The following is a 24,646-nucleotide window of genomic DNA, read 5'->3' on the forward strand; positions in this document are numbered from 1 at the left end:
AATTGGACATTGGTTGCTCAGCTGTTCCATGTCCAGATGTATGTTATTCCCTCATAAAGGGAGTTCGATATTTCATTGACAAGGAGCAGATAAAAGGTCTAGAGTTACTTTCAAGTATGGTATTTGTGTTTGAAATCTGTTTCTGTCAACTCTCCGTATGAAGTCCAAAGAGCTGTCACCATCAGTGAAGCATCCATCGTTGGGCTGAAAAATCAAAACAAACCTATCACAGAGATAGCAAAAACATTAGGTGTGGCCAAATCAACTGTTTGGTACATTCTTAAAAAGAAAGAACGCATTGGTGAGCTCAGCAAAACCAAAAGACCCGGAAGACTTCAGAAAACAGAGAAAAAAAAAAACAGAAAACCCCTTCACAACCGTTGGCCAGATCAAGAACACTCTCCAGGAGGTAGCCGTATCTGTGTCAAAGTCAACAATTAAGAGAAGACTTGACCAGAGTAAATACAGAGAGTTCGCCACAACATGTAAACCATTGGTGAGTCTCAAAAACAGGAAGAACAGATTAGAGTTTGCCAAAAAACATCTAAAAGAGCCTGTACAGTTCTGGAACAACATCCTATGGACAGATGAGACCAAGATCAACTTGTACCAGAATGATGGGAAGAGAAGAGTATGGAGAAGGAACTGCTCATGATCCAAAGCATACCACCTCATGAGTGAAGCATGGTGGAGGTAGTGTTATGGCGTGGGCATGTATGGCTGCCAATGGAACTGGTTCCCTTGTATTTATCGACGATGTGACTGCTGACAAAAGCAGTAGGATGAATTCTGAAGTGTTTTGGGCAATTTATCTGCTCAGATTCAGCCAAATGCTTCAAAACTCATAGGACGGCGCTTCACAGTGCAGATGGACAACGACCCGAAGCATACTGCGAAAGCAACCAAAGAGTTTTTTAAGGCAAAGAAGTGGAATGTTCTGCAATGGCCAAGTAAATCACCTGACCTAAATCCAATTGAGCATGCATTTCACTTGCTAAAGACAAAACTGAAAGGAGAATGCCCCAAGAACAAGCAGGAACTGAAGGCAGTTGCAGTAGAAGCCTGGCAGACCATCAACAGGGACGAAACCCAGCGTCTGGTGATGTCTATGGGTTCCAGACTTCAGGCTGTCATTGAGCGCAAAGGATTTGCAACCAAGTATTAAAAGTGACAATTAGATTTATGATTATGTTAGTTTGTCCAATTATTTTTGGTCCCTTAAAAAGGGGGGGTGGGCACATATAAAAGGTGCTGTAATTCCTACACCGTTCACCTGATTTGGATGTAAATACCCTGGAATTAAAGCAGAAAGTCTGCACTTAAAGCACATCTTGATTGTTTCATTTCAAATCATTTCAAATCCATTGTGGTGGTATACAGAGCCAAAATGATCAATTGTGTCAATGTCCAAATATTTATGGACCTGACTGTACATTTTCATTGGATGATCGTTCGTTTGTGATGAATACAGTGTGTAAAAGGTGGGTCATTTGCTTTGCAACTCTAATGCTAGTTGTATAATCTTGCTATCCTATGACACATTGTCTAGTTGTCAAACAATAAAGTATATAAACCCTGCCTCTATAATAGTTAATAGATAATCCTGTTATTCTGTAAATTTGTCACAGGAAATACAACCAAATCCTCACTGATCTATATTACATGGCCAAAAGTATGTGGACACCTGACCATAGCACATGATCTTGTTGGACCTCCCATTGAACCATGAGCATCATCAAGCTACATCTCCATCTACCTTTTATGTGTATTTGGAGCAGTATCTGCATACTATTACCCATTTAGTATAGGCTATGTTCATTTTAAGTGGTGTAAAAATGCAACATACAGTAGAACATTTACACCCAAGGTAAATTTCTGATGCATACACGTTTTATGCATAAGACGACAAACAGGGATGGATATAAGGTTAACTGTATTACAAATCAAAAGGTTTCTGGCTTTCAAAGTTCCTAGCAGATGTCAGCAAGACTCAATGGAAGCCCAATGCTGGTGTTCCTGTTGTAACGAACAGGGCTATTACCATACTGCCACCTAAAGGCTGGAGGTAAATACTGCTTTAAAACAATTTCATCTAGCCATTGACCGATGATAGAAATGATTAAAAATGTTCTCTACAACTAAGTGTTTTAATGTCAATGATTGAATCTTCTTCCAGAAAAACCCAAGATACAAACACTTTTCTTTGTCAACCCCAAAATGTTAGGGGAAACGTTTACAACTGAAGAAAGATACTGCAATATTCTTACATGGTCAAACCTTTAAATTTCCCTGAATTTAAACCCTGCAATGTGGGAATAAAAAACCAGGAAAAAGGTTCTGACAAAGTTATTGGTAAATGTATTCAAAATAAAAACATGAAATTAAGCAAAGATGCTTTCTTACAATACAGCTCTGACTTTCTACTTAGCTACAACAATTACAATGGGCAGTCACTTACAACGACCACAGACCTGATCACATCTTTAGGATTGAATATCAGGCTATAATTAATCCCCTAAGAACATGACCATACACATTTAAAAGGGGTCTAGTAACACCTTTTCTGGCATTTGTGGTAGCAAATCCATCATCACCTTGGGTTGTGGGACAGCATTTCCAGCTCTGCACATTTTCTTAAGTGACTAATTTGACCAACAAAAAAATCAAGACACGTTTGCTTGCTCTGTAAGTAAAGGTTCAAGACCAGGGTTCTCCAGTGAGCACTTGGAGCCTAGGTCATCCATTTGGCCAACATCTGCAGCTCCATCTGTATAGGGGTTGGTCCTTTCAAAGTTGCTCAATTTACAGGTCTTCTTCTTGGAAATTCTCCCAGATGTTCTTGCAGGTTGAGTAACCGTCTCTCTTTTCTTCTTTTCTTTTCGCATTTTACAGTGTAGTGCAAACACGTCAGTGGCATGATTTGGGTTGATGGCATTGTCACGGCGATATGTTTTCGCCAGACATTCAGCAAGATAAACTAATCGGGGGATAAAGATGTGCCACTTCTGATTGTGGAAACCCATATCAAAGTTGTAATCCAAAATGTCACCTAGAAAGCGTGAATAGGCCTTCTTTTTTTTGTGTCTTTTAACATATTTACGGATCTCATACATCACACCATTCGTCAGAAACTGCAAGTCACGTTTTTCTTTGGATTCCAATTTTGAATGTACATCAAGGTCGATGCCTGATTGTTCACAAAAGGGATAGTAATCAAATATTGTCCTCATATTTCTATTGTCTTGCAGCTTCACTTCAGCACACAAGGCAGTGTGAGTGTCATAAGATGGTGTCAGGGGAGGGGCAGGAGAGGATACGTGTCCACCACCAGCAGCAGACAGGACTGTAAGTGAAGGTTCAAGACCAGGGTTCTCCCTCGAGCACATGTAGCCTAGGTCATCCATTTGGCCAAAATCTGCAGTTGCATTTGTATATGGATCAGTCCTTTCAAAGCTGCAGAACTTACAGGTCTTCTTGAAATTTCCCTCAGATGTTCCTGCAGATTGAATAACTGTCTGTCCTTTCTTTTTATCACAATCAGCAGCAGACAGTTTTCTCTTTTTCTGTCGTTCCGACTGCCTTTCAGAAACAGCTGGTGCCAATTTAGGATCCCTCTTTCTAACTTTTTGCAATGAGATGGCTTTTTCATACCATGCATGACCACGTCTCTTATTAATAGAACGTTTTGAATAGAATTGGTAGAGAATTCTTCTAAAGAGCTCAGAGTCCACAGTTTGCAAATCAAGATCAAAATTGTGTTCCAAGACGTCAAGGACTATCTGCTGGTATGGCCCACAGAGTTCCTTGGTATACTTGGCCACTTCAATCATAACCCCTTTGGTTAAAACATCTATGTCAAGTTTCTCTTGAGACCAACCCTTATATGTCACATCAAGGTCCAGACCGATTTCATGACACAGGGGGTAGAGGTCTGCCTTGGTCTCCTTGGACACAGTATAGAATGTTTCCACCTTGATATCCTGGTTGGCCATCATGTCAGACTCACTTTCAACACAGATTTCAGCATATCCCAGATGCTCTGACTTGATTCCAGATTCTCTAAAATGGTCAATCTGACTGGAAGTCTTTGGATCCATGTAATGTGGTTTTAGACCAAGCATCCAAGGTTGATTAAGAATAGATATTTCAAAAGGCTTCTGCGCGTGATATTTCCGCAGTTCAACCACTCTCTGCCAAGTTTGAAGTACAAATGCAGTTCTATTTTTACTGTTTTCAAAGCCAATATCAAAATTGTACTCCAGAATTTCAGCAATGTAATGTCTTTGAGAATAAATCGACAGCTCTTTGGCAAAAACTACAATTTCTTGCATTACACCCATCGTAAGTAAATGCAAATCCAGTTTCTGCTTCAGTCCTGACCCCACATCCACATCTAATCCTATTTTTTTGCAGTACTTGTTTTCTTCTAATTTACCACTCGTCACTTTTGAGAATATTTCTTTCACCAGAGTAGAACGTCTCCGCCATATTGCTTCCTTCTCTTCAATGTTTATTGATTTGACATCATGTTCAATCTTGACATTTTTGGAAGTTTTTGATTCCGAAGATGTGTTGTTTTGAGTCTGTATTTGAATAGTCCGAATAGTGTTTGCTAAAAACGGTTTGTATTCCTCCTTTTCAGGACTAATTGTGCACGGTTTCTCCTCCTCATTGTCTTCTTGCTTTACAATAACGACTTCCATTTCCAAACTAAAGATAGCGAGTCCTATCTTGTATTCTGTAGTGCTGTAACGCAGGATTAAATGAATATATGTTATCCATACACTTCCTTTTCAAATTATTCTGAAGGTTTTTTTATAGCGTAACTAGTACCCGACCGACTCTCTGATTTACACGCGTGTATATTTTTCTTCTTCTGTTGATGTTATGGTCGATTGCAACTAACGTTTTGAGGCGCATCATCTCCACCTACTGTTCGGGAGTGTGAAGCCAGTTGCCTACACCAGAGCCTGTTTAAGGAGAGCCTTGCCACTCCCTATTAAACCCCATTGTACCGAATTTGGGTTCCACTAAGAGTTCCACAAAGAGTTTTTTAAGGCAAAGATGTGGAATGTTCTGAAATGGCCAAGTCAATCACCTGACCTAAATCCAATTGAGCATGCATTTCACTTGCTAAAGACAAAACTGAAGGGAGAATGCCCCAAGAACAAGCAGGAACTGAAGGCAGTTGCAACCAAGTATTAAAAGTGACAATTCGATTTATGATTGTTAGTTTGTCCAATTATTTTTGGTCCCTTAAAAAGGGGGGGCACATATAAAATGTGTTGTAATTCCTGCACCGTTCACCTGATTTGGATGTAAATACCCTGAAATTAAAGCTGAAAGTCTGCACTTAAAGCACATCTTGATTTTCATTTCAAATCCTTTGTGGTGGTTAAATAATTTATAATACATTACAGTACAATTCTAGAACTATAATCATTAGCTGTATCACCGGCATGGCACTATCTATAATTCCAGTTATTAATATTTGTGGCAACTTAATCACCAAATGCATCACGGGCACTGTGCACTATATATAGCAACGGGAACAATGCTTTTAAGACTTTATAAAGGATGCATGTATTAAAGTTATGTATTGTGATTAATAAATGTATGTCTTATGAACTTATACGTTTGCTCAGGCTTAAAACATTGTGTCTCACACAGGGTGTGGGAAACAGGCTGTATTTTGTGTTGTTATCTCTCCATTTCAGAAGCAACCTCGAAACCGGGCTGAGAGAGCCCAAGCAGGTGGGATGCGTAAGGAAGAACCACTCCCTGATACACGAGAGAACAAGCTCAACCCTTTTTTGATATTTATGTTTCAATTGCACTGTATAATATATACTGGGGCAGAGACAGATAGCCAGTTGGACTTTGTGAACCAACCAAAAACTCTGTTGCGGGTAGGGAAACGTAGACAGCCCCAGAGCTCTGTACTTGTTGATTTCCAACTGCTGCATTAAAGCTGATATTATCGGACCTCTGCGACTCCAGACCACTCTTTCTAGAACACAGATTTGTGTCATACTATCATTACATGTTGGAATAGACACAAACAATTTAAATCCTTCATGGTATACAGAGCCAAAATGATGAAAATTGTGTCAATGTCCAAATATTTATGGACCTGACTGTACATTTTCATTGTTCGTTCGTTTGTGATGAATACAGAGTGTGTAAAAGGTGGGTCATTTGCTTTGCAACTCTAATGCTAGTCGTATAATCTTGCTATCCTATGACACATTGTCTAGTTGTCAAACAATAAAGTATATAAACCCTCCCTCTATAATAGTTAATAGATAATCCTGTCATTCTGTAAATTTGTCAGAGGAAATTCAACCAAATCCTCACTGATCTATATTACATGGCCAAAAGTATGTGGACACCTGACCATAGCACATGATCTTGTTGGACCTCCCGTTGAACCATGAGCATCATCAAGCTACATCTCCATCTACCTTTTATGTGTATTTGGAGCAATATCTTAATTCCATGACCCATTTAGTATAGGCTTTGTTCATTTTAAGTGGTGTAAAAATGCAACATAGAGTAGAACATTTACACCCAAGGTAAATTTCTGATGTACAGTATACACGTTTTATGCCCTAGACAACAAACAGGGATGGATATAAGATTAACTGTTTATTACAAATCAAAAGGTTTCTGGCTTTCAAAGTTCCTAGCAGATGTTAGCAATAACTCCATGGAATCCCAATGCTGGTGTTCCTGTTGTAACGAACAGGGCTATTACAATACTACCACCTAAAGGCTGGAGGTAAATACTGCTTTAAAACAATTTCATCTGGCCATTGACCAATGATAGAAATATTAATTATTACAAACTTTCTCAACAACTAAGGTTTTCATGTCACTGACACAAAACTTATATTTAATGTTCGAGAAAACCCCAAGATACAAACACTACTCTTTGTCAACCCCAAAAAGTTCAAGGAAACATTTACAACTGAAGAAGATACTGCAATATTCTTACATGGTGAGAACTTACCCTACATGTTCTTGCATTTAAACCCTGCAATGTGGGGAATCAAAAAACAGGAAAAGGGTTCTGACAAAGTTATTTGTAAATGTATTCAAATTAAAAACATAAAATGAAGAAAATATGCTTTCTTTCAATATAGCTCTCAGTTTGTACTTGGCCATTTCAAGCAACAGTTAGAATGGGCAGTCACTTACAATGACCACAGACCTTATAACATCTTTAGGTTTCAACATCAGGTTAGAATAAATCCCCTAAGAACTTGGTATCATGTTTGTTTTTGTAGAAATGGCCATACACATTTTAAAAGTGGCTAGTGATACCTATTCTGGTATCTGTGGTAGCAAATACATCATCACCTTGGGTTGTGGGGACACCATTTCCAGCTCTACACATTTTTTTAAGTCACTAATTTGACCAACAGAAAAATCATGACACGTTTCCTTGCTCTGTAAGCAAAGGTTCGAGGCCAGGGTTCTCCAGTGAGCACATGTTGCCTTGGTCATCCATTTGGCCAACATCTGCAGTTCCATCTGTATATGGGTTGGTCCTTTCATAGTTGCTCAATTTAGTCTTCTTCTTGAACATTCTCTCAGATGTTCTTGCAGGTCGAGTAACCTTCTCTCATTTTTTTATTTTCGCATTCGCATAGTGTAGTGAAAACACGTCAGTGGCATGATTTGGGTTGATGGCATTGTCACGCCGATATGTTTTCACCAGTCGTTCAACAAGATAAACTAATCGGGGGATAAAGATGTGCCACTTCTGATTGTGGAAACCCATATCAAAGTTGTACTCCAAAATGTCACCTAGAAAGCGTGAATAGGCCTTCTTTTTTTTGTGTCTTTTAACATATTTACGGATCTCATACATCACACCATTCGTCAGAAACTGCAAGTCACGTTTTTCTTTGGATTCCAATTTTGAATGTACATCAAGGTCGATGCCTGATTGTTCACAAAAGGGATAGTAATCAAATATTGTCCTCATATTTCTATTGTCTTGCAGCTTCACTTCAGCACACAAGGCAGTGTGAGTGTCATAAGATGGTGTCAGGGGAGGGGCAGGAGAGGATACGTGTCCACCACCAGCAGCAGACAGGACTGTAAGTGAAGGTTCAAGACCAGGGTTCTCCCTCGAGCACATGTAGCCTAGGTCATCAATTTGGCCAAAATCTGCAGTTGCATTTGTATATGGGTCAGTCCTTTCAAAGCTGCAGAACTTACAGGTCTTCTTGAAATTTCCCTCAGATGTTCCTGCAGATTGAGTAACTGTCTGTCCTTTCTTTTTATCACAATCAGCGGCAGACAGTTTTCTCTTTTTCTGTCGTTCCGACTGCCTTTCAGAAACAGCTGGTGCCAATTTAGGATCCCTCTTTCTAACTTTTTGCAATGAGATGGCATTTTTATACCATGCATGACCACGTCTCTTATTAATAGCACGTTTTGAATAGAATTGGTAGAGAATTCTTCTGAAGAGCTCAGAGTCCACAGTTTGCAAATCAAGATCAAAATTGTGTTCCAAGATGTCAAGGACTATCTGCTTGTAATTCCCACACAGTTCCTTGGTATACTTGGCCACTTCAATCATAACCCCTTTGGTTAAAACATCCATGTCAAGTTTCTCTTGAGACCAACCTTTATATGTCACATCAAGGTCCAGACCGATTTCATGACACAGGGGGTAGAGGTCTGCCTTGGTCTCCTTGGACACAGTATAGAATGTTTCCACCTTGATGTCCTGGTTGGCCATCATGTCAGACTCACTTTCAACACAGATTTCAGCATATCCCAGATGCTCTGACTTGATTCCAGATTCTCTGAAAGGGTCAATCTGACTGGAAGTCTTTGGAACCATGTAATGTGGTTTTAGACCAAGCATCCAAGGTTGATTAAGAATAGATATTTCAAAAGGCTTCTGCGCGTGATATTTCCACAGTTCAACCACTCTCTGCCAAGTTTGAAGTACAAATGCAGTTCTATTTTTACTGTTTTCAAAGCCAATATTAAAATTGTACTCCAGAATTTCAGCGATGTAATGTTTTTGAGAATAAATCGACAGTGCTTTGGCAAAAACTATAACTTCTTGCAATACACCATTCGTAAGTAAATGCAAATCCAGTGTATGCTTCAGCCCTGACCCCACATCCACATCTAATCCTATTTTCTTACATCTCTTGTTTTCTTCTAATTTACCGCTCGTCACTTTTAAGAATAATTCTTTCACCAGAGTTGAACGTCTCCGCCATATCGCTTCTTTCTCTTCAATGTTTCTTGATTTGACATCATGTTCAATCTTGACATTTTTTGAGGTTTTTGATTCCGAAGATGTGTTGTTTTGAGTCTGTATTTTAGTCCGAATAGTATTTGCTAAAAACGGTTTGTCTTCCTCCTTTTCAGGACTCATTGTGCACGGTTTCTCCTCCTCATTTTCTTCTTGCTTCACAATAACGACTTCCATTTCCAAACTAAAGATAGCGAGCCCTATCTTGTATTCTGTAGTGCTGTAACGCAGGATTAAATGAATATAAGTTATCCATACACTTCCTAATCAAATTACTCTTAAAAGTTTTTTATAACGTAGCTAGCACCCGACTGACTCTCTGATTTGCACGCGTGTATTCTTCTTCTGTTGATGTTATGGTAGATTGCAATAACGTTTTGAGGCGCATTATCTCCACCTACTGTTCGTGAGTGTGAAGCATAGAGGTGTGAAGCCAGTTGCCTACACTAATAAAAACCATTGTGTGGTACAAACCTAACTCTATGGTACAAACTCAATAACTCATAAAGAAAACACCTATATCCTGCCCCTCTCCCAGATTACAAAAGGTCAAGTGGGGCTAAACTACATATACATTTTCATTGGATGATCGTTCGTTTGTGATGAATACATAGTGTGTAAAATGTAATTTGCTTTGCAACTCTAATGCTAGTCGTATAATCTTGCTATAAGACACTGTCTAGTTGTCAAACAATAACGTATATAAACCCTGCCTCTATAGAAAAAAAAGAGAAGCTAATACTTAAACAAAAGTAGATAATCCTGTTATTCTGTAAATTTGTCAGAGGAAATACAACCAAATCCTCACTGATCTATATTACATGGCCAAAAGTATTCGGACACCTGACCATAGCAAATGATCTTGTTGGACCTCCCATTAAACCATGAGCATCATCAAGCTGCATCTCCATCTACCTTTCTTATGTGTATTTGGAGCAATATCTGCATACTACCCATCAAGTGTATGCAATGTTCATCTTCAGTGGTGTAAAACTGCAACATAATAGTTCCCACCCAAGGTACATTTCTGATGTATTCACATGTGTGCACAAGACAAACAGGGATACATATAAGGTTGACTGTTTATTACAAATTAAAACAAAAGGTTTCTGGCTTTCAAAGTTCTTAGCAGATGTCAGCAATAAGTCAATGGAAGCCCAATGCTGGTGTTTATGTTGTAACGACAAGGGCTATTACCATACTGCCACCTAAAGGCTGGAGGTAAATACTGCTTTAAAACAATTTCATCTAGCCATTGACCAATGATAGAAATTATTAAAAATGTTCTCTACAACTAAGGGTTTTAATGTCAATGATTGAATGTTCTTCCAGAAAAAGCCAAGATACAAACACTTTTCTTTATCAACCCCAAAATGTTAGGGGAAACTTTTATAACTGAAGAAAGATACTGCAATATTCTTACATGGTCAAACCTTTAAATTTCCCTAAATTTAAACCCTCCAATGTGGGGAATCAAAAACCAGGAAAAAGGTTCTGAAAGTTATTGGTAAATGTATTCAAAATAAAAACATGAAATTAAGCAAAGATGCTAACTTACAATATAGCTCTGAGTTTCTACTTAGCTATTTTAAACAACAATTACAATGGGCAGTCACTTACAACGACCACAGACCTGATCACATCTTTAGGATTGAATATCAGGCTATAATTAATCCCCTAAGAACATGACCATACACATTTTAAAGGGGTCTAGTAACACCTTTTCTGGCATTTGTGGTAGCAAATCCATCATCACCTTGGGTTGTGGGACAGCATTTCCAGCTCTGCACATTTTCTTAAGTGACTAATTTGACCAACAAAAAGATCATGACCCGTTTGCTTGCTCTGTAAGCAAAGGTTCAAGACCAGGGTTCTCCAGTGAGCACTTGTAGCCTAGGTCATCCATTTGGCCAACATCTGCAGTTCCATCTGTATATGGGTTGGTCTTTTCAAAGTTGCTAGATTTACAGGTCTTCTTCTTGGAAATTCTCTCAGACGTTCTTGAAGGTTGATTACCCGTCTCCTTTTTCTTTTTTTCTTTTGGCATTTCCGAGTGTAGTGCAAAAACGTCAGTGGCATGATCTGGGTTGATGGCCATGTCACGGTAATATGTTTTCGCCAGTCGTTTAACATCCGACGCTAACCGTTGGGTAAAGAAAAGCCACTTCTGATTGGGGAAACTTATATCAAAGTTGTACTCCAAAATGTCGCGTAGAAAGTATGAATAGGCCTTCTTTTTTCTGTTTCTTCTAACATATTTACGAATCTCAAACATCACACCATTCGTCAGAACCTGCAAATCATGTTTTTCTTTGGATTCCAATTTAGAATGTACATCAAGGTCTATGCCTGATTGTTCACAAAAGGGATAGTAATCAAGCCTTGCCCTCATATTGTTATTGTCTTGCAGCTTCACTTTTCCAGCACACAAGGCAGTACGAGCGTCATAAGATGGTGTCAGGGGAGGGGCAGGAGAGGTTACATGTCCACCACCAGCAGCAGACAAGACTGTAAGTGAAGGTTCAAGACCAGGGTTCTCCCTCGAGCACATGTAGCCTAGGTCACCCATTTGGTCTAAATCTGCAGTTTCACAGTTATATTGGACAGTCCTTTCAAAGCTGCTGAACTTACAAGTCCACTTCTTGAAATTCCTGTCAGCAGTTTTTTCACGTCGAGTTCCTTTCTTCCTTTTCTTTTTATCACCATCAGCAGCAGAGAGTTCTCTCTTTTTCTGTCGTTCCGACTGCCTTCTAGAAACAGCTGGTGCCAATTTAAGATCCCTCTTCCTAAATTTTTGCAATGACACCGCTCTTTCATACCATCCCTGTTTGATTTTATTCAAACGTCCTGCATTCATTTGGTAGATAATTTTTGTAAAGACCTCAGAGTCCACAGTTTGCAAATCAAGATCAAAATTGTGTTCCAAAATGTCAAGGACTATCTGCTTGTAATTCCCACACAGTTCCTTGGTATACTTAGCCACTTCAATCATAACCCCTGTAGTTAAAACATCCATGTCAAGTTTCTCTTGAGACCAACCCTTATATGTCACATCAAGGTCCAGACCAATTTCCTGACACAGGGGGTAGAGGTCTGCCCTGGTCTCCTTGGACACAGTATAGAAAGTCTCCACCTTGATGTCCTGGTTGGCCATCATGTCAGACTCACTTTCAACATCGATTTCAGCATATCCCAGATGCTCTGAGGTGATGATTCCAGAATCTCTAAGAGGGTCTGTCTGACTGGAAGTCTTTGGAACCATGTAATATGGTTTTAGGCCAAGCATCCAAGGTTGATTAAGGACAGATAATTCAAAAGGCTTCTGTGCGTGACATTTCTGTAGTTCAACCACTCTCTGTAAAGTTTGATATGCAAATTCACTTCTTTGTTTACTGTTTTCAAAGCCAATAGCAAAATTGTACTCCAGAATTTCAGCAATGTAGAGTTTTTGAGAGTAAGTCGACAGTACTTTGGCAAAATGTACAATTTCTTTTAGTACACCCATCGTAAATAACTGCAAATCCAGTTTCTGCTTCAGTCCTGACCCAACATCCAGATCAATCCCTATTTTCTTGCATCTCTTGTTTTCTTCTAATTTAGAGATCATCATTTTTGAAAATATTTCATTCACCAGAGTTGAACGTCTTCGCCAAATCGCTTTATTATCGTCAAGAATAGCTTTTGCAAAAAAGTTTTCGTCTTCATCTTTTTTAGGACGTATTTCAGTGCATGGTCGCTCCTCCTGTTCTCGCTTCACAACGACTTCCATTTTAAACCTAAAGATTGCGAATCCTGCCTCGTATTCTGTAGTGCTGTAACGCAGGAACAAATGACTATAAGTTATCCATACACTTCCTTATAAAAGTATCCTTAAAGGTGCAATAGTAGTGATTTTTTCCTATTTTCATAGCACAAGTAGAAGGTTAACCCAAATGCACGTTTATCTTCTTTGTTGATGTTATGGCATATTCCAACCAACGTGAGGTTCATCACCGCCACCTACTGTTCGGGAGTGTGATGCCGGTGGCCTACATTAATACAAATCATTGACTGTGATACGAACTCAATAACTCAAACAAAGCACCTATATCCTGCCCCCATTCCTTGATTCCCTAGGCGGAAGTGTAGCTTAACTAAATATACATTTTCATTGGATGAGCGTTCTTTTATAATGAATACAGAATGTAAAGGTAATTTGCTTGGCAACTCTAATGTTAGTCATATAATATTGCTATCCAATGACAGATTGTCTGGTTGTTAAACAATAACGTGTATAAGCCCTGCCTCTACAGTAGAAAATACTTGAGTCAATTTATACTTAAACAAAGGTAGATTATACTGTTATTCTGTAAATGTCTCAGAGGAAAGACAACCAAATCCTCACTGATCTTTATTACATGGCCAAAAGTATGTGGACACTTGACCATAGCACATGATCTTGTTGGACCTCCCGTTGAACCATGAGCATCATCAAGCTACATCTCCATCTACCTTTTTTATGTGTATTTGGAGCAATATCTGAATTCTATGACCCATTTAGTGTAGGCTATATGATTCTTAAATGGTGTAAAAATGCAACGTAAAGTAAAACATTCCCACCCAAGGTACATTTCTGATGTATTCACATCTTATGTACAAGACAAGCAGGGATACATATAAGGTTGACTTTTTATTACAAATCAACACAAAAGGTTTTTAACTTTCAAAATTCCAAGCAGATGTCAGCGATAACTCAATAGAAGCCCAATGCTGGTGTTCCTGTTGTAAAGACCAGGGCTATAAACATACTGCCACCTAAAGGCTGGAGGTAAAACTGCTTTAAAACAATTTCATCTGGCCGTTGACCAATGATAGAAATATAAATTATAAAAAACTTTCTCTACAACTAAGGTCTCCATGTCAATGACACAAAACTTTGATTGAATATTCTTCTAGAAAACCCCAAGATACAAACACTACTCTTTGTCAACCCCAAAATGTTCAGGGAAACATTTAAAACTGAAAAAAGGTACTGCAGTATTCTTACATGGTCTAACCTTTACATTTTTACCAATTCAAACATTGCAATGTTGGGGAACAAAAACCAGAAAAAAAGGTTCTGACAAAGTTATGTTTAAATGTATTCAAAATAAAAACATAAAATTAAGCATTAATGCTTTCTTTCAATATAGCTCTGTTTGTACTTGGCTATTTCAAACAACAGTTACAACGGGCAGTCCCTTACAATGATCACTGACCATATCAGATCTTTAGGTTTCAATATCAGGTTAGAATAAGTCCCATAAGAACGTTGTATCATGTTTGTTTTTGCAGAAATGGCCATAAACATTTTAAAAGTGGCTAATAATACCTATCCTGAAATCTGTGGTAACAAATCCATCATCGCCTTGGGTTGTGGAACACAAATCATGACATGTTTGCTTGCTCTGTAAGCAAAGGTTCAAGACCAGGATTCTCCAGTGAGCACATGTTGCCTTGGTCATCCATTTGGCCAATATCTGCAGCTCCATCTGTATAGGGGTTAGTCCTTTCAAAGTTGCTCAATTTACAGGTCTTCTTGAAAATTCTCTCAGACGTTCTTGCAGGTTGATTAACCGTCTCCTTTTTCGTCCTTTTTTTGGCATTTTCGAGTGTAGTGCAAACATGTCAGTGGCATGATGTGGGTTGCTGGCCACGTCACAGTGTTATGTTTTCGCCATTAGTTTAACATCCTTCACTAATCGGTGGGTAAAGAAATAACACTTCTGATTGTGGAGACTCATATCAAAGTTGTACTCCAAAATGTCATGTAGAAAGTATGAATAGGCCTTCTTTTTTTTGTTTCTATTAACATATTTACGGATCTCGTACATCACACCATTCGTCAGGAAATGAAAGTCACGTTTCTCTTTGGATTTCCATTTTGAATATACATCAAGGTCTATGTCTGATTGTTCACAAAAGGGATATTTATCAAGCCTTGCTCTCATATTGTTATTGTCTTCCAGCTTCACTTCTTCAGCACACAAGGCAGTGTGAGTGTCATAAGATGGTGTCAGGGGAGGGGCAGGAGAGGATACGTGTCCACCACCAGCAGCAGACAGGACTGTAAGTGAAGGTTCAAGACCAGGGTTCTCCCTCAAGCACATGTAGCCTCGGTCATCCATTTGGCCAACATCTGCAGATCCATCTGTATATGGGTTGGTCCTTTCAAAGCTGCTCAATTTACAGGTCTTCTCCTTGGAAATTCTCTCAGACTTTCTTGGAGGTTGATAAAGCATCTCCTTTTTCTTTCTTTCTTTTGGCATTTTCGAGTACAGTGCAAAAACGTCAGTTGCATGATTTGGGTTGCTTGCCAAGTCACGGTAATATGTTTTCGCCATTAGTTTAACATCCTTCACTAATCGGTGGGTAAAGAAAAAACACTTCTGATTGTGGAGACTCATATCAAAGTTGTACTCCAAAATGTAATGTAGAAAGTTAGAATAGGCCTTCTTTTTTCTGTTTCTTCGAACATATTTTTGGATCTCGAACATCGCACCATTTGTCAGAAACTGCAAATCATGTTTTTCTTTGGATTCCAATTTTGAATGTACATCAAGGTCTATGCCTGATTGTTCACAAAAGGGATAGTAATCAAACCTTGGCTTCATCCTTTCAAAGTTGCTGAATTTACAGGTACACTTCTTGAAATTTCTCTCAGATGTTCCTGCAGATTGAGGAACTGTCTCCCTTTTCTTTTTCTCACCATCAGCAGCATACAGTTGTCTCTTTTTCTGTCGTTCCGACTGCCGTATAGAAGAAACAGCTGGTGGCAATTTATGATCCCTCTTCCTAAATTTTTGCAACGAGACGACTCTTACATACCATGCCTGACCACGTTTTTTTTTTATTCAAACGTCCTGCATACATTTGGCAGATAATTTTTCTAAAGAGCTCAGAGTCCACAGTTTGCAAATCAAGATCAAAATTGTGTTCCAAGATGTCAAGGACTATCTGCTTGTAATTCCCACACAGTTCCTTGGTATACTTAGCCACTTCAATCATAACCCCTGTAGTTAAAACATCCTTGTCAAGTTTCTCTTTAGACCAACCCTTATATGTCACATCAAGGTCCAGACCAATTTCCTGACAGAGGGTAGAGGTCTGCCCTGGTCTCCTTGGACACAGTATAGAAAGTCTCCACCTTGATGTCCTGGTTGGCCATCATGTCAGACTCACTTTCAACACAGATTTCAGCATATCCCAGATGCTCTGAGGTGATGATTCCAGAATCTATAAGAAGGTCTTTCTGACTGGAAGTCTTTGGAACTATGTGATATGGTTTTAGGCTAAGAATCCAAGGTTGGTTAAGAACAGATAATTCAAAAGGCTTCTGTATGTGACATTTCTGCAGTTCAACCACTCTCTGCAAAGTTTGATATGCAAATTCACTTCTTTGTTTACTGTTTTCAAAACCAATATCAAAATTGTACTCTAGAATTTCAGCAAGGTAGTGTTTTTGAGAGTAAGTGGACAGTGCTTTGGCAAAATCTACAATTTCTTTCAATACACCTTTCGTAAGCAACTGCAAATCAAGTTTCTGCTTAAATCCTGACCCCACATCCAGATCAATCCCTATTTTCTTGCATCTCATGCTTTCTTCTGATCTGCTTTTTCTGCCCCTCATGAATATTTCTTTCACCAGAGTTGAACGTCTCCGCCATATCTCCTTTTTCTCTTCAATGTTACCTAAGATGACATCATGTTCAATCTTGACATTTTCGGAGGTATTTGATTCCAAACATGTGTTGTCTTCAGTCTGTGTTTTAATAGACCCAATAGTGTTTGCTAAAAACTGTTTGTCTCCCTCCTTTTCAGGACTAATTTCGGAGCACGGTTTCTCCTCGTCGATTTCAAGCTTCACAACGACGACTTCCATTTTACATTGCGAGTCCTGTCTTGTATTCTGCAGTGCTGTAACGCAAGAAAAATTGACTAAACGTTATCCATACACTTCCTTATATAAGTATTTTAACGGATGCAATAAAAGTAATGTTTTTGTATTTTCGTAGCACAGCCAGCCGCAGAGCTAGCTGTAGCGCTATAGTTTACACCAGAGCCATTGCACGAGTGAAATGTTATTCTTCTTTGATGATGTTATGGCAGAGTGTAATGCCGGTGGCCTACATAAACACAAATCATTGACTGTGTGATACAAACTCAATAAGTCATAGACAAAACACATATCCTGCCCCCACCACATTACTCCCCAAGTGCAAGTGGGGCTAAACTAAATATACATTTTCATTGGATGATCGTTTGTTTCTGATGAATATAGTGTGTAAAGGTAATTTACTTTGAAACTCTGTTAGTCATATAATCTTGCTAGACACATTGTCTTGTCAAACAGTACGTATTACATCTGCCTCTACAGTCGTGGCCAAAAGTATTGGGAGCGACGTACATTTTGTATTTGCAAAGCTTGCTGGGCCTTAGCATAAAATTACTACTAACATAATTTCAGTCATATCATCAGCACAGGGGAAAGGGTGAACTAGATCTAGCCAGGTTAAATCACTATCATTCTGATAGGATTTTAAAAAGCAGATTGACTGCTGTTCTAGAGGGAACTATTTGCATAAATTGAAAATGTTCCCCCTCAATAAGCTAAAAAAAATGAAATGTCTTATTGTATTACAGTTTTCTATAGAAACATGTGAAAACATTTTATTCAAATCCTGAACCAGCAACCTTTGCAAAACACAACGTTTGTCATTGCCAAAACTTATGGCCACGACTGCACAGTAAAAAAAAAAAAAGTTGTCAAAACCTTGTGTCAATTTATACTTAAATAAAGTTAGATGATCCTGTAATTCTATACATTTGTCAGAGGAAATACAACCAAATCCTCACTGATCATCAACATGTCCCAAAGTATTCGGACACTTGACCATCACACAAGCTTGTTGGACCTCCCATTAAACCATGAGCAACATCAAGCTGCATCTCCATCTACCCTTTTTATGTGTATTTGGAGCAACATCTGCATACTATTACCTATTTAGTGTAGGCAATGTTCATTTTAAGTGGTGTAAAACTGCAACATACAGTACAAAATTACCATCCAAGGTCAATTTCAGATATATACACATTTTATGCACAAAAAGACAAGCAGGGGTGCATATAAGGTTGACTGTTTATTACAAATTGAAACAAAAGCTTTCTGGCTTACAAACAATTCCAAGCAGATGTCAGTACGGTGGCCCTGAAGTGCAAAACACACCTACTAATACCAGTACATCCCCCAAATTAAAACAGTCCCCCCACATACGAGTAAATTCCCCCCAAATAGGATGACTTGCTCGCTCCCCCCCACCGAATACAAAGTTACACGCTCACCCAATTGGGAAATTAAATGTACTCTAAACGGAAAGGGTAGGTCCAGCGCTTTTGTCTCTGATTGGATGCCCAGTAACTAACAGAAATGAGAAATTGATTGTCATTATTGCATTTTGTACTGCTGTCAAGAGTTACGTGCACCAGGACAGTTGTGTGCATTCCATATTTTAAAAGAGTGACTAATTTGACCAACAAAAAAAATCATGACACGTTTGCTTGCTCTGTAAGCGAAGATTCAAGACCAGGGTTCTCCAGTGAGCATATGCAGCCTAGGTCATCAATTTGGCCAATATCTGCAGTTCCATCTGTTTAAGGGTTAGTCCATTCATAGTTGCTTAATTTACAGGTCTTTTTCTTTGAAATTCTCTCAGACGCCCTTGCAGGTTGAGTAACCGACTCCTTTCCCTTTCTTTTTATTGGCGTTTTTGAGTGTAGTACAAACACGTCAGTGGCATGATTTGGGTTAATGGCCACGGCATAGTTATATTTTTTTGCCAGTCGTTTAACATCCGATACTAATCGGTGGGTAAAGAAATGCCACTTCTGATTGTGGAAACTCATATCAAAGTTGTACTCCAAAATGTCATATAGAAAGCGCGAATAGGCCGTATTTTTTCTGTTTCTATTAACATATTTACGAATCTCGAACATCACACCATTTGTCAGAAACTGCAAATCACGTTTCTCTTTGGATTTCAATTTTGAATATACATCAAGGTCTATGCCTGATTGTTCACAAAAGGGATATTTATCAAGCCTTGCCCTCATATTGTTATTGTCTCCCAGCTTCACTTCTTCAGCACACAAGGCAGTGTGAGTGTCATAAGATGGTGTCAGGGGAGGGGCAGGAGAGGATACGTGTCCACCACCAGCAGCAGACAGGACTGTAAGTGAAGGTTCAAGACCAGGGTTCTCCCTCAAGCACATGTAGCCTAGGTCATCCATTTGGCCAATATATGCCATTTCATCCTTACATTGGTCAGTCTTTTCAAAGTTGCTGAATTTACAGGTACACTTCTTGAAATTTCTCTCAGATGTTCCTGCAGATTGAGGAACTGTCTCCCTTTTCTTTTTCTCACCATCAGCAGCATACAGTTGTCTCTTTTTCTGTCGTTCCGACTGCCGTATAGAAGAAACAGCTGGTGCCAATTTATTATCCCTCTTCCTAAATGTTTCCAACGAGATGGCTCTGTCATTCCATGCATGATCACGTTTCTTTTCATTCAAACGTCCTGCATAGAAGTTAAAGATAATTTTTCTGAAGAGCTGCGAGTCCACAGTTTGCAAATCAAGATCAAAATTGTGTTCCAGAATATCAAGGACTATCTGCTTGTAATTCCCACACAGTTCTTTGGTATACTTGGCCACTTCAATCATAACCCCTTTGGTTAAAACATCCATGTCAAGTTTCTCTTGAGACCAACCCTTATATGTCACATCAAGGTCCAGACCAATTTCCTGACACAGGGGGTAGAGTTCTGCCCTGGTCTCCTTGGAAACAGTATAGAATGTTTCCACCTTGATGTCCTGGTTGGCCATCATGTCAGACTCACTTTCAACACAGACTTCAGCATATCCCAGATGCTCTGAGGTGATAAGAGGGTCACTCTGACTGGAAGTCTTTGGTAACATGTAATATGGTTTTAAGCCGAGCATCCATGGTTGATTAAGCACATATAATTCAAAAGGCTTGTGTGCATGACGTTTCTGCATTTCAACAAGTCTCTGCCAAGTTTGAAGTACAAATGCAGTTCTATTTTTACTGTTTTCAAAACCAATATCAAAATTGTACTCCAGAATTTCAGCAATGTAGTGTTTTTGAGAATTGGTCGACAGCTCTTTGGCAAACTCTGCAATTTCTTTCAATACACCGTTCGTAAGTAACTGCAACTCCAATTTCTGCTTCAGTCCTGACCCCACATCCACATCTAATCCTATTTTCTTGCATCTCATGTTTTCTTCTAACCTGCGTTTTCCGCTCTTCACTTTAGAGAATATTTCATTCACCAGAGTTGAACGTCTCCGCCATATCGCTTTATTCTCTTCAATATTTCTTGATTGCACATCATGTTCAATCTCAACATTTTTTGAGGTATTTGATTGCAAAGATGTGTTGTTTTCAGGCTGTATTTTGATAAGCCGAATAGTGTTTGCTAAAAGCTGTTTTTCTTCCTCGTTTTCGGGACTAATTTCGGTGCATGGTCTCTCCTCATCTTCTCGCTTCACAACAACGACTTCCATTTTCAAACTGAAGACAGCGAGTCCTATCTTGTGTTCTGTAGTGCTGTAACGCAGGGTTAAATAAATATTAGTTATCCATACACTCCGTAAAATTATTTTTACGGGTGCGATGCAAGTATTTTATAACTAGCACCAGACTGTGATTGGCACGAGTTTGTATTCTTCTTCTGTTGATGTTATGGTAGATTCAGAGCCTGTTTAAGGAGAGCCTTGCCACTCCCTATTAAACCCCATTGTACCGAATTTGGCTGCAGTTCCACCAGAGTTCCACTGGGGGTGATCGCGAGCGAGTGCATGTTGAATGGGAGTCTATGGAGCTAAACGGCTAAATTTGTCTCTTTCGCCTGATTGTCGTTGAAAAACCTCCGATTTGATTGTAGTTTGTGCATTTTCAACATGGATTATAGGTCGAAAATTGAATGAACGAGTACTTATGTCCTTTTGATTTCTTACATGGTGAGTCGTTGTTGTACATAACACGCTAGCATTCTGCTACTGAATGCTGATTGGTTAGTAAAGGACTGATACGACCAGCGCTCCCGCTTGATGGCATCCGAAGCGGAATCAGAATGTCGGAGCATTAGCAACATTAGCAACAACATTAGCAAGCCAAAACTCTTTCAAGCATGTGTATTGACAGGGAGAGCCTAACCTGTCAGCTGTGTTGTCGATGCCCTGAGAGAAAAAAGTAAGTGACCAAAGCTTGCCGTCAAACAGTAGCTCTGGTCGTACGATGTATATGACGTCAATGACATTTTCAAAAGCTTTTTAGAACAGAAAGGCGACTTTCAAAAAATCTAAAACCCGGCAGTGTGTATTTTTTTGGCCTCCCCTTTCGAATTCAGAATTCAAATTACTGGACAAAAAATTATATCCCGAGAAAAGTGGATTTTGATGGGTACCGCTCCATAGATCTCCATTCATTCTGCACTCGCTCGTTAGCGCCCTCACATGGAATTTCAACCAGTTCAGAACCCGGAAGTTTCCCGAGAGTGGCAGTTCTCTCTATATTAGACATTCTCTGGTAGATTGCAACTAACGTTTTTGAGGTGGATCATCTCCACCTACTGTTCGGGAGTGTATGGCCAGTGGCCTACACGAATACAAACCATTGACGTTTAGAAATTCCGTAACTCGGCAACTGCTTTATTAAATAACAACACGGCTCATCTCCTAGATTTACTCTGAATAGGGGAATAAGGCAGGGGTGCCCAACATCGCCTAATTTATTTTTGCTTGCTACTAGTAGGCCTAGGCTACCCAACTTCTTACATGTTGTGTAAAATCCAGTGATTTGCAAGGTAGGCCTATCCATATTGCTGACAGAAATCTTATTAAAGTCAACTTAAAGAAGACAGCCCTTTTTCTACAAACCGCTGAACAGATTCCTAGAGCGATTGATTTGATCAATCATTTTTCCAAACCCTCTGGTCTTTGCCTAAACGTCAACAAATTTGAATTGTTTAAGCAATAAGCCCCAAGAGGCCGTGGTTTGCGTCGTGCCTAACAACTCCCCTTACCTGTTCTAAAATCAGCGCAAACCACGGCCTCTTGGGGCTTATTGCTTTTCTAAAACTGCTACTACAAATATTTGATATGGTTTCATAAATAAAAACATTTAGAAACAAAATAGTTCAATAATAAACCGTCATTCTTCCGCCACTACAAAGGATAGTTCCTACATAAATCGTTGCCACGCAACAGCCAGATGGACACCTTTGCAGCGTTTTTTTATTTGAAATATTCGATGCGCAGTAATATGGAATGTTAAAGAATGTTATGAGGACAACCTGTAAGGTTATGCTGGATTTTACAACGGCATGGAACGTGATATATCCAATCACAATCAAAGATGGGAACAACAAGTTTTAGAATGGCTATTCCGCTTCGCGTCGTGCCTAACAACTCCCCTTACCTGTTCTAAAATCAGCGTAAACCACGGCCTCTTGGGGCTTATTGCTTAATTAAGGACTGTCTGTTGCCCTCCATTTGCAATATCCCAGTGAAATAAAGTGTAACATATCTTGGAGTTACAATTTCTAAAGGTCTATTATTGATAAAACTAAAAGTAAGTTAAATCACTGGCTACAGAGATTTATCTCTGTAAGGTCGAGTGTTGCTTAGTAGGCCTAAAGCTGAGGGCATTTCTAGGCTTTCTTATGTTTCCCAATCCATACATGTTGATGATAATTGACCGTTTTTTATTTAACTTCATATGGAAAAACCGCACACACTATGTAAGAAAATCTTTCATTATGAATACATGAGTGTGGTGGCTTAAACTTCTTAGGTTTCTCTACTTTGAACTATGTTTTTAAAATAAATTGGGCCAAACATTTCTTGAAAAATCCAACTTCAACATGAAACTTAATACCTCATTTTATATTTTCCCGTTTTGGAGGCTTCTACTTTGTACTACTCTGAAACTATTATATTGATAAGATCCCTGCAAAATGCTTTCCATATACAAGTTCTGTTAGCCTGGCCTCTGTTTTACAAACACAACTTTTCTCCACATAAATACTTCATTTGGAACTATAAGAATATATTCTTATTATTCTTATGGTATATATACCATACAGAAACAAATCTTTATTTACGGAAAAATGGTTCAACAGTAACATCCTGGTGAATCAACTTTTAAATGATGAGGGTGTACTACTAAACTATGAGGATTTCTTGACTCATTATAATGTTCCCATCACTCCCAGAGAGTATGCTTTAGTGTTTGATGCTATCCCATCTGGAACTCTAATGTTGTTTAAAGGTATACCTAGGCCTCATCTTCATGAGTTGCTCTCTCTCAATCCCATTGATCATCATGAACATCATTCTTTTGAAACGGGGCACGAATAGAGTTATTATTTTTGGGGAGTAAAGAAAAACTAATTTCACCAATTCGTGCCCCGTTTCAAAAGAATGATGTTTCTATACCATATGTTCATACCTACTCTAATATGTTTGTTTATAACTTGTGTTGGCGGAAGGTTTGGCTCTTACCTCATAAATACCTATTAGTTAACAAGATCAGAGAGGTGTCCTGCAAGCTGATCCACAAATTTTACCCTGCAAGTCATTATTTGGAGAAATATAAAAAGGACATTGATTCCAACTGTAGCTTCTGTGGTGAGCATCCAGAAACTGTCTCACATTTGTTTTGGTACTGCTTGAGCGTGAAGACATTTTGGCAAGATACTTGCAGATTTTGTATTAGTATGGGAGAATGTAATGTTTGGTATTTATGGTTGTGATAAGAATAAGGAAAAACAATTGTATCTTATGAATTTTGTATTATTGATGGCGAAATATCACATTCAATCAAAGCACATTTTCTAATAGAAAACCTCTCTTTTTGATCTTTTACAAAGAATTAGAAATATACATTATACTGTATTCCTTTAATGAGAAAGCTGTCAAAACAATTGATGTTAGCACTTTCTATAAGGTCTACCTATGATTTCTGCTGTGTTGTACCCCCTTGCATTCTTCTATGTGTTTGCATACTCTGTAATTGATTGTATTTCTTTCTTTATGCAATAAAATAAAAATAAGAAAAGAAATTCCGTAACTCATGAACAAAATACCTATCCCGCCCCCATACCAGATTCCCTAAGTACAAGTGGCTAAACTAAATATACATTTTCATCGGATGATCATTCGTTTGTGATGAATACAGAGTGTGTAAAGGTAATTTGCTTTGCAACACTAATGTTAGTCATATAATATTTATATCCTACGCCACATGTCTAGTTGTCAAAC

At 38.8% G+C, this 24,646-nt stretch overlaps 4 protein-coding genes across 4 annotated transcripts; all 4 read right to left on the reverse strand.

Annotated features, from left to right (window-relative positions):
- Nucleotides 1-1,916: 1,916 nt before the first annotated feature.
- Nucleotides 1,917-4,872, reverse strand: LOC146286806 (uncharacterized). The gene has a single exon (XM_084700876.1). It carries the CDS (start codon nt 4,701-4,703, stop codon nt 2,664-2,666), a length of 2,040 nt encoding a protein of 679 aa, XP_084557002.1. The 5' UTR covers nt 4,704-4,872; the 3' UTR covers nt 1,917-2,663.
- A 1,763-nt stretch (nt 4,873-6,635) lies between these two features.
- Nucleotides 6,636-9,643, reverse strand: LOC146286807 (uncharacterized). The gene has a single exon (XM_084699254.1). The coding sequence runs from the start codon at nt 9,461-9,463 to the stop codon at nt 7,628-7,630; it is 1,836 nt and encodes a 611-aa protein (XP_084555380.1). The 5' UTR covers nt 9,464-9,643; the 3' UTR covers nt 6,636-7,627.
- Nucleotides 9,644-10,351: 708 nt separating this feature from the next.
- LOC146286808 (uncharacterized) lies at nt 10,352-13,256 on the reverse strand. Its single transcript, XM_084700211.1, has one exon. The coding sequence runs from the start codon at nt 13,053-13,055 to the stop codon at nt 11,112-11,114; it is 1,944 nt and encodes a 647-aa protein (XP_084556337.1). The 5' UTR covers nt 13,056-13,256; the 3' UTR covers nt 10,352-11,111.
- Nucleotides 13,257-18,757: 5,501 nt separating this feature from the next.
- LOC146286809 (uncharacterized) lies at nt 18,758-22,014 on the reverse strand. The gene has a single exon (XM_084699944.1). It carries the CDS (start codon nt 20,885-20,887, stop codon nt 18,956-18,958), a length of 1,932 nt encoding a protein of 643 aa, XP_084556070.1. The 5' UTR covers nt 20,888-22,014; the 3' UTR covers nt 18,758-18,955.
- Nucleotides 22,015-24,646: the final 2,632 nt, after the last annotated feature.

Source organism: Hypomesus nipponensis, chromosome 6 (genome assembly GCF_054491055.1).
Source record: "Hypomesus nipponensis isolate SF chromosome 6, ASM5449105v1, whole genome shotgun sequence".
Lineage (NCBI taxonomy): Eukaryota > Metazoa > Chordata > Actinopteri > Osmeriformes > Osmeridae > Hypomesus > Hypomesus nipponensis.